Genomic DNA, 14,652 nt, shown 5'->3' with positions numbered 1-14,652 from the left:
TAAAAATAAAATAAAATAATTCAAATTATACAAGATATGTTCTTTGATGAAAATGAAATTAAATTAGAAATCAACAATAGAAAGATACCTGGAAAATCCCCTAGTATTAGGAAGCGAAATAACATACTTCCAAATAACCCATATGTCAAAGAAGATATCAGGGGCTTCCCTGGTGGCGCAGTGGTTGAGAGTCCGCCTGCCGATGCAGGGGACACGGGTTCGTGCCCCGGTCCGGGAAGATCCCACATGCCGCGGAGCGGCTGGGCCCGTGAGCCATGGCCACTGAGCCTGCGCTCCGCAACGGGAGAGGCCACAACAGTGAGAGGCCCACATACCGCAAAAAAAAAAAAAAAAAAAAAAGATGATATCAATGGTAAACTAGAAAGTACTTTAAACTGAATGAAAATGAAAACATAGCATTTCAAAATGTTTGGATTGCAGCAACATCAGTGCTTAGAGGGAAATTAACAGCATTAAAAATGCCTATATTAGAAAAGAAGAAAGGTCTAATATGACTGATGTACAGTACATTATTTCTCTCTTAAATAGCCATAATTCAATCTACAGCTTCAAAAGAGAGAAGACAGCTCAGTTTGATGGGGCAGATCCCCCTTAATTAAAATCACTGTTCTACCTTCAGTGAAGACAAAACACGATGCCCACATAATAAAGTCTCACACATATGGAATGTCAAGGTCTGGGTGTCATAGCGCATGATAGCACACGCACCTGTGCGGTTAGCTGGCCTTGCTGACTGGGAATCAGGAGAAGTTAAGCTTTGCCTCCTTCCTACTTCATCAGAAGGAGAGGTTGGTAACGATGATATTGGAGGAGTCTGTGCACGACGTGTGGGAAGTACAGTGGTAGTTGGGTAACTAGAGAACATTTGCCTTTAAGGAAACAACAATGGTTAGCACAGAAATCCAATTAGAAAATAATGTATACATCGCAATCTTCTTACAGAAGAATATGAGACCTGGAAAACTATACAAGTTAGCTATAGTTTAATTGGGGAGAGGGAAGAGAGACTCCACAGTTTTAAAAATCATTACCTCATAGGATGCTTTTACTATAAAAGTAATACCTTTTCATGTGTTCAGCAAAATGAAAGCAACATAGCAGGTGGGGGGAATACAGCAATTAACAAAATAGATTTTTAAAAGATCTCTGCCTTCATGCAGCTTTCCTTCTACTATAATACCAAGGTGACAGGGGCATTTTGGTATAGTAGTTAGAGAATAAAGAAGACTTTTAAAGATAGATAAATTATAAGTTACTTCAGATACATACATTCGCTATAGCCATGAAATTATTCACATGGATTCAAAGTGGGAGTCTATAGGTAAGTTACGGAAAGAAAAGATAAGTGCCCAGTCACCCAACACAAATGAAAAACAGCATATGAATGATACGTCAGCTGTGTAGAGGGGTAAAGGTACAGGAGAAGCAGCCCCTCTCACGCTGAAAAGGCAGACACTGGCTAAAAAATAAGTCCAGGAAGATCCTCACTGAGTGACTGCTCTTTAGATTTGTCCAACGGAACTAGTAACTTTTTAAGCATCCAAAGAGCACTGTCAACCCAGTCAAGCAACTGTGATATGATGGTATCCACATAGGGGGCAGTTGTTCCCTGATTTTTCTTGTATTAAATGATGTTGAGCCAGGCAGAGACAACTGCAGCTCTACTACAGTCCTGGCCAATAGCAGGGAAATGCAGACTAAGAGGAAAGAAGGAGTCACAGGCCTGGTGAATGTCTCTGGGAGCAAGGGAGCATTATTTTACCATTGAATTCCATGCCTATGGAGTTTGAAAGGCAACAAAGAGTCACAGTGTTACTGATTCTCTGTGGATGCCTTGAATTCTGTAATTGCCAGAAGGATTAAAAACCATATTAGAATATCCTATCACTCTTCTCTTCCTCCTTTCTTGAACAGAAGCACTTCCTGGAACTGTGTTACTTAAGTGAGAGAGCTAAAAGGCAGATGTGTGGGGACCGGCCACTGGTAGCTACTTGGATTAGCGCTCCTTCTGTCTAAGACCAGAGCAATAATTCTTAATGTGTGAGCTGAAACTCACTGCATCAGAATCTCTGGAGAAACTTAATTCAAATGCAAACTAGGTGCCACACCAGACCTACTGAATGCGACTTGCTAGGGAATACAGCCCCAGACATTTAAAAAGCTTCCCAGGTGGCTCTTGTGCACACCAAAATTTTAGACTCATTACAATAATAGCCACTCTCTCTCCTATCCTCTAAGATGTGTTTACACACTGGAAACAATAATAACCTATCAATTAAGGGAAGGGGGGAAAGAAATAAGAAAAAGGGAGACTATTCTGCTTCCCTTCATTTCACTTAAGCCCTTGTTAAGAGAGCTCACAAAAGTCTCTCCCTAAAGATTTTCACTCAAAGGTTTTTATTTTATGTATACATCTGGCAAACTGAAGCAAAAAGAAACTTAAGCATTCTTTGGAATTTATGAGTCTACTAAAATAGGGCTGGAGGAAGAAGATCATAAGACATGCTCTTTCATTTGAAAAGTAGACTTGTTTGACCTTATAGAAAGAATAAAAGTATAGTTAAAGAATTATGCTTAAAAGGAAAACATCAAGAAGAGAAAATCGTTTTTCTGGAGGTAAGCTCTTTCTTGAGGCTCTAATATTCAAAATATAAGTATTTACCTTTGGAGGAAAAAAAATATTCAAAAGCCTAGCCAAAAAAAAAAAGATCATTATAAGAAGGTAGAGTACTACAGTACCTGATTGTCAGTGGTACTGCTGATTAGATCTGGGACCACCACTAACTGGCTGAGAGACTTTGGGCAAGTTATTAAACTTCTGAGGGACACTTCCAACTTCAGTAAAATGAGTTTGACTATATGATCTCTTGGGTTCCCTCTAGCTCTAGAATGCCTTGACTTAGTTGGACACATTCTTCACAAGAGAACAACTGTGTGTTTAGAACCATAGGCATCAATATGGCAGACATTAAAGTCAACATCCCTACCTGAGAAGACTAAGTGGCATCACTCCTGGGGACTCAGATGCAGGCACCGTTTCTGTGTCAGTGACTGGAGTGGTGGCAGTTGTGGTGTCCTCCAGCGAGCTGCTCATAAAGGATGTTGTACTCGAGGCTGATGGGCTAGTGGTAACTGGCGTCTGTGCCTGTTGGGCTTGGTCACTTTCTTCAGCTTGTTGATCAATCTCTATAAACCAAGATTAAGGTTAAGAAAGTAGTAAGGATTTGTTTTTTCAAAAGTGACGAGGGAATGGGAAACTTTTAATTTGGAAAGCTTCTAAATATATTTCGTAAGTATCAATTTCTGCAAAAGATTTATAGAAAAAAATGTTCTTATATATATACATCCTGTATTCACTATTGTACTCGTTATAGACTCTGCAGACAGTAATGTAACAAGCCCTTGTAATTACTCATTTCTTATTTTAGAGAAGGTGCTCTTAAAAACAAAGAAGTTTCACTTTTGTTTGTTAAGATTTAACCAGAGGTTCTCTAAAGATCATTAAAACTGTGTTTCCTTAGCACTTTGATTTTGATGCCTATCTTTAGTCTTTAAACAAGCAAAGATGAAGATATGTAAATACAAGAATAATAAAAACCTAAACAGAAACTCCATGTTCTAAAAATGACAGTTCTTCACAAAATAAACTACTCCCAAGAGTTTAAAAAAAAAAAAAGTTAAAATGTCTAAGGGCTTACAAATATTTGTAATTTTTCTTATCTGGTATGGGAGCCTACAAATAAACATAATCAAGATAGCAGTTGTTACAAATAGAGAGCTAATTCTATTTGGCTTGCTAAATGACGAAGTACTTTTCATAATCATGATCTTAACACTCCTATTTATATGCACCACACACCTCTCTCTTCCTACTTACTATCTAAGCTAAAAAAGGAAGAAGGGGAGTAAGGGAAAAGGTAAAAGAAGAGGAAGAGGAAGGGAAGGAAGAAAAAAAGAATGGAAGCACCATGAAGGCAGGTGACTTTGTTTTGTTCACTGTTGACTCCCCAAAATCTAGAATAGTACCTGGCACACTGTAAGCACTCAGTAAACATTTACTGAATGAACCTCATTTTTATCTCAGAATTCATATTATCCCCAAAGGTGAGGATAAAAGATAAAACAAGGTTTTTTACACACAATATATAGTCTATGAAAGTAGTACTTTAAAAAGTCCTTTAAAATGTCTCTGAGAAGTTATCAGAATAATATATATATTGAATCAGATCAGTAAATACATGAGTACCTTCTGTGGCATGAGTTAAATTTCAGTTTTATGAAATGTAATAATTATTAAGTTCTAATACTTGCATAGGTTTAAAATAGAAAATTATAGGTACAGGCACACCTCGGAGATATTGCGGGTTTGGTTCCAGATCACTGCAATAAAGCGAATACTGCAATAAAGTGACTTTTTGGTTTCCCAGTACATCTAAAAGTTATGTTTACACTATACTGTAGTCTGTTAAGTATGCAACAGCATTATGTCTTAAAAAAAAACCCCAAAACCAATGTACATATCTTAATTAAAAAATACTTCATTGCTAAAGAATGCTAACCATCATCTAAGCCTTCAGCAAGTCACAGTAGCAACATCAAAGATCACTGATCACAGATCACCATAAGAAACATAATAATGATGAAAAAGTTTGAAATATTGTGGAATTACCAAAATGTGACAGAGACACAAAGCAAGCAAATGCTGTTGGAAAAATGGCACTGAAAGATGTGCCTAACCCAGGGTTGCCACAAACCTTTAATTTGTAAAAAATGCAGTATCTGCGAAGCGCAATAAAATGAGGTATGCCTGTAGACAGATGATTATTAATATAAAGGAACAGAAAGGAACTGTTTTCCTTGCAAAGGAAATGTGAAAATTGCTTTGGCCAAAAAAAAACCAAAACAAAACTTATAAGTCTTTAATAGAATGTATCACTTCTGACAATTATGAATAATTTCAATAGCACGGAGCACAAATTTAAAAAATCAGATAACTTACCTTGCTTAATTTTGCCCCCAAACTGGTCTTCCAAAAGGCCATGGACCACTAACTTATAGATCATGGCTTGAGCTCGTTCCAGATCTGCTAATCCCAGGGCTCTCTTTATGGGTGACCGCATAACTGCTCGTTTCACCATGTGGCGCATCAAGAACTGAAGGGCTGCACGCATCTCCACATCTTCATGAACAACTGGAGAGCTCGCACAGTCTGAGTTGTGGCCATTTTCAGCCAGAACTTTTGGTATCAGCAACAGTTCCGCATATTTACTACAGCCAAGAAGAGCACTAAGTGATTTCATAGCACCGAGGTAGAGATAGGACAGCTGGACTGCTCTGATTTCTGACTGGGCTATGTCATGGTTTTTGGATATGTGTTCGTGATTTTTTCTTTTTCCTTCTGTTATTTGATGTTGGGATTCCACACCTGGCACTGTTGAATCTAAAGAAAATGAAGCTATTTCGTTTTCTGATTTGGAGCTTGTGGTACCCTGACTTTTAACATCATCAGATGTTAAGCCTGTTCGTGTATCTAAAGCAGATTCACTCTCAATTTTCTGCTCAACATCCCCTTTCTCCTCAGACTCATGTCGGTGTTTCTTTTCATGTCGCTTGGTGCTCTGTTTGCCCATGTCTTCGTGAATGCCAGTCAGATATGTGAGGTCCAGCAACACAGAAGCCGTCAGGCCTCGAAATCGTGCCACGTCAAAAGGAAGCGGTTCACAGGGTTCCAGATTATACAATGGAGTATCACTAGGCGACCAAAAAGTTGGGAAGCTTTAATAAAGATCAGAATGACACAGGAAGAAGCAAGTGAGGGATAGACAAGAGGAAGGTACAGAAAATAATGTAGACAAAATACGATGTATCATGTACACAGTACAGAGAATAATTTGCACAAACTAGAGAACTCATTACAAACAGAAAAATGAATCTATTATGAGAAAATGGGGAGATGTGATGTTAAACGCAAAAGCAATGAGATGTTCATGTGCTTTCAAACAAGAATATTCATTATTATATAATATAAGCCAGGAACTGGCAAAATTTCTGTAAAGAGCCGAACAGTAAATATTTTAGGACTTGGAAGCCACATAATCTCTGTTGCAACCTTTCAACTCTGCCATCATAGTGTGAGCACAGCCACTGATAAACCTGAATGAATGTGTGTGGCTATGTAACTTTATTTACAAAAAAAGGAGCCGGGCCAGGTGTAGGATGCCGCTCCCTGATGTAAGCTATTTGGAAAGTTTGCATAATAAATCTACTTTATTATATGGGCAACGGCCATTTATAACCTGTTCCAGATAAGACTTTGTTTCATTCAAAAAAATTACTTTGTAGTCTTCAATAAATGCTTCTAATTTAATTTAAGCAAAAACATGATCACGTATTTCCTGATATTCATCAAGAATTTCCATAAGTTTAAACATGTTATAATTAAACAAATTGGAACAGAAAGCTTTAGCAAGTATACAAAGTTTGGTGGCATACATTTGTTCTATTAACCGAAATCTTGGTTCTAGCTTAACTTTTCAAATCTTGTTTTCCCTTTCTGTCATTTTTCTTGTTGGTTTTAATTTAATTACTTTGCTATATCGTATTAGGCATCATAAATCCTTTCCGAAACAAGGCAAAGAATAAAAGAAAAGGCAGATACTTTCACAAGTAAAATTTTCATTGCTTTCTTAGCTTGAAGTCCATTAACTCCTGAAATTGTGTGTAAACTTCATGTATGGTTATTTTTCAGCTGAGAGGGTCCATAGCTATCATTAGATTCTAAGACAGTACCACCTCCAAAAAATACTGAAGAACCACTGTTTTGTTTTTTTGGTGTGTTTTTTTTTGCAGTACGCGGGCCTCTCACTGTTGTGGCCTCTCCGGTTGCGGAGCACAGGCTCCAGACGCGCAGGCTCAGCGGCCATGGCTCACGGGCCTAGCCGCTCTGCAGCATGTGGGATCTTCCCGGACCGGGGCATGAACCCGTGTCCCCTGCATCGGCAGGCGGACTCTCAACCACTGCGCCACCAGGGAAGCCCGAACCACTGTTTTTGATACTGTCCCATGTCATATTAACAATGGAATCACTTTAAGCAGTATAATGAACAGTTACATAGTATCATCAATAAATCCATGTTTTCAAATGATATAGTTCTGTACAGTCATTAGATGAGTGAGTCCCCTTATCGACTGAGATACTTGACATACTTCCTTTTAAACATATGAAGTTTCTATTTCACACAAATCCTATCTGATTGCAAACACATCTAAATGCTTTTAAGCACACAGTTTGTGCCAAATAAATGTAATTTTCATACCCATCCAACATGTTGCACACTAAGGGTATAGAAATATATGCTTAAAAAAAGGCAAGAATACTTAAAAATCACAGATAATCCAAAACCTAATTTTAGTCACTCAAATGTTCCCATTGTACATTCAAAGCCCTCCTACATAAAATGTAACTGACAGATCTGCTGACTGGCTTTTTTCTGTCCCAATGTGTAATGGAAATGATTAAAAAGGAGGAAGCCAAATGAAAAATAGAAAGAAGGATCCCAGTTACACCTAAACTAGTGAGCTTACCATTTCTTCACAAAACAAAATAAAAACTATATATTTTACAAGCCACTAGTATTCCAAGGAACACAAGTCTGGGAAATATTCCTTTATGAAATCACAGTACTCATACCCAGATGTATGAAAAAAATTATTTTAAAAAGTTAATTGGCAGCTCACCTAAAATACATAATTACTCACTGTCCATAGGCAATGGCCCATTTCACCAATAAATACTCATTTGCTGAAAGTGTAACTCAACAAATCATACCTGATGGTAATTTCTGCTTCATCCCATTGGACTTTGGCAGACGTGCTGCCCTCCTTGACCACTCCCAGCAGTGTGGCATGGCGCCCAGTTTGCTTGTGAACACACCGACCTCCAACTCTAAGACCAGCATCAACTCCTCCTATCACTGCCAGCACGGGCCACACCTCTATGCAAAGGGTCCTCAGCTGCAGCTCTGACAGGTCAGCAAGGCCATGTCTATTGTGTTTACCTTTCTCTTCCTCTTTGCTCTCCTTCTCCTCTCTCATTTCATTTTCCTCTCGGCTTTGAACCGAGCGGCTTTTCTTTAGCTTCTGACCTGAATCTTTAATACATATCTTAATTTTGTGTAGCCTTTCCATCATTTTTTTGTTAATGCAGTAAGTCCAACGGTCTGTTCGATGAAGGATACGAATAAGCTGAATAGTGGCCTCTGCCAGCACTGCTGCTACTGGACTACAAATGGGGTCTCCTGGAAGTAAGTCTCGTGGTGTGCCACGCATCTGCATATCACAAATTTTCACCTATAAAAGAGGGTAGCAAATGTGTGATTATTAATAGTTCTCCTAAACTATTAATTCTGTAAATTATAATACTATAAATTCTAGCACATGAATCCCATGTGGAACTAGTATTTGGTCTCCTGATACATGTGTATTATACTATTGGCCCCCAATAAGGAGTGAACAAATATTACAGTTCTACTGAAGTTAGTAGCAGTATGGTCCTGTGAAATAAGCTACCCTGTCATTTAAACTGCGTGCAGTCTGTGAGCAGGAGTGCTGTTGTGGCCACCCAGAAGATAGATATAGACCAAGGTGTATGTGACTGACTCCATTTAGCACCAACCCCCACCCCCCGGAAAAGTCTTGAGGATCTATCCACTCTAGTCCTCAAGACACCAGAATAATAACGAGTCCTGGGACCATCTCATATTGTTCCAGGGGCACAAAGATAAAATCACAAGGCTAGAAAATTGGTATATTCCCAATCTGGACACGCATTTCAAATAAGACATAGAGGCTGAAAGAAGAGCAAGACTTGGGTTAAAATCTTAATTCTGTGTGTAATTTTTGGAAATCATTTAATTTCACTAACCTCAGCTTTTTCAACTGAAAAAAAAATCGGCACTAATAACAGTATCTATCTCTTACTATATTAAAGATTAAATTAGACTATGCACATAAAGTGCTTATCAGTACAGTGCCAGACACCCAGTAAATGTTCAAAAAATGTCAACTATTATTAGTATTGTTTTTTATCAGATTCTGAAGTCAGAAAAGGCTTCTGGGTAGAATAAAGTGATTGATACAAAGCCTATGGTTAAATTAATTCCTTCAAGGTTCACAAATGTTAGGGAGCAATAGGCCATCATTCTAACCAGAACGTACCAGTACCTATTCTGGGCTGCAAGAATATCATCAGGGAAAGGGATAAAAGCAGGTAGTGGGTTGCCTCTTTATTTCATTTCCAGTTCAGTTTTGTTGACGACCTGGTTCAAGAAGCAGTTCCCCTCTCTCATGAATGGCTAGCTTGAAATTATACCTCCTTGAAAATTTTAAAAATATATTAAAAGCCCAGAATAAATGGTAACTTTCATGGTTAGAGTTTACCAAATCTAGCACTTCCATTACAGACACATTATATATGAGATGGCTTGAAAACTTTCTACTAAAAATTAACTAGAAATTCCGGAGACCAGACCTAGGCTACTTTTACTTGACGTTATATCCTCAAGTAAAAGGATGGGGTAGAAAACAAATCAACCCACAGGGAGACCACAAAGAAGTTTCTCTCTAACTGGGTTTTACACAAGGAGAAAAAAAAGTTTTTAATGAGAGGGTTATCTCTTTAATATTGTCCTCCTGAAGGTTTAAGGTTCAAATTTACACCATCTACAAGGTCTGAGAACCCTCTCAGCTGAATGAATGAAAGGCAGCTTCCCCATCATAACTGAAACCTCCATTATTCACCTAATGGTATCTGATTACAATGAAGATTATTTTTAGATTTCTCTCTCATATGCACAACTGCCAATAAACCAGATTATCCCTAAACTATTTCCTATAATTCCTAGAATTGCACATATGTTTGAAAGTTGACTCACTATATTCAAATTACCGGAATATCAAATAGTGCCTTAATAAAGAGCAAAGGCAACTTCTAAAAGTAATCTAACCTTCATCTGAAAGAGTAAATTATCTGAGCAAGTACTTTTAATGGCAAAAATAGCTTATTATTTCTGTGAACTCTGATGTTAACAAATATTAATAAAAAATAACAAATATCCTTTATGCTTAATTATAAAGGTTTGAGGTTTCATTACCTTTTCCCCTGGGTTGCTACTATAGAACATTACGCATGGGTACAACTCTGCTGCATCCACATCTTCAAAAGCTAATTTGGGTTCCTATAGTGTGGCAGAGGTGATGGGAAAAAAAGGAAACAAAATTTTTTTTTAATTGATAATATCCAATACACATTAAGATTCAAAGCTCTTATGAGACAGAGTAAGTTACTAGAGCCAAATCTCAATTAACCTTGCTAACCTTGCTAAGGAAATTCCACATATAATAAATGACCTTAATTTGTTCCTCTGTTTCAACAATCTTCCTGGGATTTTACTTTCTTTTTTTTTTTTGGTGCTGATAAATATTATAAGAACAGAAAGGTATTAGAGAAAAAGCAGAGAAGAGAAAATAATCTATAAACTGAATAGTCAGTACCTGAATAACTGAGCTGAGGATAAATAAAAACAGGAAAACATGCAATACTTCTGAATAAGTTTCAGTACCTCTCCATTTTTCCCAAAGGAAATGGTCCTGGCTTCCATGTCTAACACACAGGTAATGAAATCTCCTTGAGTAAAGCTGGACAATGTCAGAGTCTGTTCTCCATTGTGATAGAGGTTACCACTGTAGGCCCGATAGAGCCACATATCCGAGGTAGTACGGTGGTTAAAGTCATGTACTGGCCAGCGAGAAACTCCAACACAGGTGCCTTCATTACCTCTGTTTTCCTTCACAATGTAAAACTAAAATGAAAGTGGTAATGTTCACTAATATTCAAAAAACTTGTTTATATACTATTAACTGTATAAAGCCATACTGGGGAATATGTTTGTAAATAATATTTATGCATTTATGAAAATATAAATAAACATATTTTCAGCTTAAGTGAAAATAACATACAAATGAAATAATTTCATGATTTTGTAAAGATTTTAAGACATTTCGTGATTTTGTAAAGATTTTAAGACAGATTTAATCTTTATCTTGTAGAACATTTAGAATAACCTTTGAGTATTTATTTAAAATAAACAATTTTAACTTACATCTCAATTATGAAGCTGAGGAAGTACATCCAGTCCAGAAAATTATTAATGGAAAGCTTCAATTCTTTATACAAATTTTCTAACTACTCTCTTGTGTATACTTCTGTGCGGAAAAGAGTTAATACAGCAGGCCTGAGACTGCTGTCTTTAAAAAGGCATGCTTGTAACACTGGCCCTTGGCTAGTATCTGGGAATTCGACTTGTATACAGTTTCCTACACCGTTAGAAAACTTTCCCAAAATGATTCGGGTGGCTCACCAGGACAAGAATGTTTGAACAAACAATGTGGTTTACACTGAACACGAACTTTCCTTTTGGGAGCTGGGGTTTTGGTACATGCCAGGCAGAGGATACCTTCATGATCAGTCTCCAGTAAAAATCTTGGGAACTAAGTCTCTAAGGGGGTTCCCTAAAACATCACACACATGTTGCTGCATTTTCTTGCTGGGACAAGACTGCAGTCCATGTGACCCTTCATGGGAGGGAGAGAACATAGGGAAGCCTCCACGTGGATTCCTCCAGATGTCACCTGTGTCTTTTCTCCTTATTATCCAGTTATGTATCCTTACTACCTTGTTATAAGAAACCCCAGTCATCATGAGTACAATGATAATACTGAGTCCTATGAGTCCTTCTATCAAATCTTTGAACATGGGGGTCACCTTCAGGACCTCTGACAAAATGGTGGCAACGTGAGCTCCACTAGAACAACTCTAAGTCATTAAAATACAATTATATATTTGGGGAAAAGAGAGAGAGATAGAACTGGGGAAAGACAAAACTCTAGTGGCTATGGGGTTACACGTGTTATGAAGCAGCAGGTGAGTGGCTATCTGTTGTGAGAGGTAAAAGTTACCTATGGAATTCAAAACTAATAGATCCAACCCCAGGAGTGTTGGCTCACTGGGTCCCCTGGCTGCTTTTGGCCCTGTAAGCTAAAGTGAGGGGGAAAGAGCAGCCAGAAGAAAATTTGTGCTGTTCTCTCCTCTAGGTGGGAGGAGAAAGAGAGCCCAAGCATTCTCACACATGGGCTTTGGACGGGCCAAAGCATAAACATTAGCTTGCAGCTGCTCTCTTGTCCAGGTGGGAGGGGGAAAAGTTCAAAAATTCCTGAAGATGAGTTTTGGGTAGACCAAAAGTATTAGAAGTATGTGTTGCTCTTTCCTCCAAGTGAGAGGAGAAAAGGTTATTTAAATCAGTTCCCAGGGCTGGAGTAAAACTTTAAATAGATGAAAGAGAGGGAAAAATGGAGAAATGGAGAAAGGGACAGAGAGAAAAGAAGAAAAGAAAAGACAAGACTCCAGCGATTTTCTTTAGCCTAGATGCTGTCACTGCTGTACCAGTGCCCTGGCCCAACCAATTAACCCTAAAAATGCTAAATTTACTGCTAGGGGTCTGAATGAACTTGAGATCTGAGGGAAAAGGGAAAAGTAAATTTTAAACAACAGCTTCACTTTGTGGCTACTGCATCTAGATGTATGATAAAAAATGATGTAAAACGTTATATGCTTGTAACTTCATAAATACTAAGAGATCATCCTGATAAGTAAAAGCTGCGAAGGAAAAGTCAGTGGGATACAACGTCCTCGCTTTTTGCCCCAGGTGAGTAGATCGGAACTTAAATTCTTTGAGTACTGGAAACAAAACAAGCCTCCATAACTGATGATTTTTTGTTATGATTTTTGCCTATTAGAACTGCTAGAAAAAAAGGGAGACAAAATAAAGGAGTGGCACTCTCCACATAGAAATATACTTTGAGAGTTTTAAAAAGCAGTTGTTAGTTGCCAATTAGTTCTTATAAAATCAGATGTCTGACCCTTACAGGCTGATGATTTTCTAGCCTGAAATGCATATTTTTGAGTGGGTAAATTTGTACTCTAAGATTAAGAAGGCAAAAAGAGCTTAGGAAAGCCTTGCTCGTCACTTAGACTTAAAATGCAGCTGTCTGATCCTACAGCATTTTGGCTTTATTGCTGCCCCCAAAAGTTGCCAATTTTATAGAATCCTCAATTCACAACTTCCAACTGCCTGGACCTGCCTCTAAGTTAAAACCTCATACTGTCTGCTATGGGCTGTTTCAACCCAACATGAGCTGTATTCAACTAAAATCAGGCACCAGCCTAATGAACAAAAACCAGACGGGGGGCTGGTGAAGATTTAGTTGGTGCAGCCATAAACTGAAAACTACATGGATTCTAGCTGTACTGTCCAGGTCTCTTATACATGCCCCTGGGAAAGGGCCTGTTCTTTTGATAGCCATCTAATTTGAGCTGCTGATTGGCTTTTTATTTCTGACATAGAAACTGATTACATTCCTAACTTTGATTCTTACCGAAAGCTGAAAGGTGGAGGAGGGCATACCCAAGGGTGCATGACCTCTATGTCCACTCTTATAACAGACTGGACTCTTGACCTCTTCTTGGGGAGGTCTCACTGCTGCTGACTTATTATGTTCAGCTTTTTGGACTAGTCGTAGTTTGCAACAACAGACTGATAGCTTGATTCAATATCTGATACACACGCCTAGTAAGACAGTTTATTAAATGAAGCTCTCCCCAGAAAAAGACTCATCTTTCCTAGGCTGCTCACTGGATAAATGATTAGGATAAAAGGCATAGAAGGTTTTGTAAACCTATTCTGGAAAACAATTTTTTTAATTGGGATTTTGTCCTGACCAATTGCTAACCTTTCTGGTTAAGTTGTATCAATATAAAAACATTTTTGTTAAAAAAAAAAAAAGTTTTCGTGTGGAAATTCTTTTGTCCCTCTTGTACCTAACCCTTCTGGACAAAAGGTCTAGATGGAGATAAAAAATGACTGAGAAGACCTGAAGTTATAATAAGTAAATGGGAAACACTGATTTTAGAATAACGGTGGGGGCGGGGAGGGGGAAAAAAAAAAAAAAACAACCCAGGCCCTGGGAAAGTGTGGAAGACGACGGAGGGCATAAATGATCATTGTTTTTTCGGAACTGCTCCTCCTCCCGGGGTGGAAAAAAGCCATGCTGTCAAGAAAGCTGTTTTTTGTGTTTTTTTTTTTAATAGATCTTTATTGGAGTATAATTACTTCACAATACTGTGTTAGTTTCTGTTGCACAACAAAGTGAAATCAGCCACATGCATAGAGCACTTTAAATTCAAACTAACTTCTGAGCCTTATACCTGACAGGCTATAAGAAGTAGGGGGTGACCCCAGGTCATGGAATTTCCACAGAACACCTCCAGATGTCATCCAAACTCTTAAGGCAGATAAAATGTCACAGACAAACAAAACCATTTAACAAACTGTCCTTCAGAGGCAGTCCCTCTGAAACCAAGCACTCAATTAAATTACTTAGACTGCAGTGGGAACAGAAGGTGGGAGGCCCCCTGATGGGAGATCACATTGGGGTCCTGTTAACTTGTTCTGCCTGACTACTGTATATCCTGATTAGGGATATCTTAACAATTATAAACTCATTTCCAGGGATACC

At 38.2% G+C, this 14,652-nt stretch overlaps 1 protein-coding gene across 12 annotated transcripts in view; it reads right to left on the bottom strand.

Annotated features, from left to right (window-relative positions):
- HERC1 (HECT and RLD domain containing E3 ubiquitin protein ligase family member 1) overlaps positions 1-14,652 on the bottom strand; it is a 213,269-nt gene that overhangs the window by 70,381 nt on the left and 128,236 nt on the right. For 10 of the 12 annotated variants that reach the window (XM_060005804.1, XM_060005802.1, XM_060005812.1 and 7 more), the window contains 6 exons: positions 10,641-10,880; positions 10,173-10,256; positions 7,850-8,370; positions 5,021-5,796; positions 3,009-3,207; positions 730-890 (listed from right to left, as the gene is read on the bottom strand). In XM_060005804.1, the coding sequence (XP_059861787.1) occupies positions 730-890; positions 3,009-3,207; positions 5,021-5,796; positions 7,850-8,370; positions 10,173-10,256; positions 10,641-10,880 (1,981 nt within the window). The remainder of the gene's footprint in view (positions 1-729; positions 891-3,008; positions 3,208-5,020; positions 5,797-7,849; positions 8,371-10,172; positions 10,257-10,640; positions 10,881-14,652) is intronic. The other 2 variants (XM_060005811.1, XM_060005813.1) reach the window with 1 other exon arrangement.

This window comes from Delphinus delphis, chromosome 2 (assembly GCF_949987515.2).
Source record: "Delphinus delphis chromosome 2, mDelDel1.2, whole genome shotgun sequence".
Taxonomy (NCBI): Eukaryota; Metazoa; Chordata; class Mammalia; order Artiodactyla; family Delphinidae; genus Delphinus; species Delphinus delphis.
This window is presented reverse-complemented; position numbering and strand designations above follow the sequence as displayed.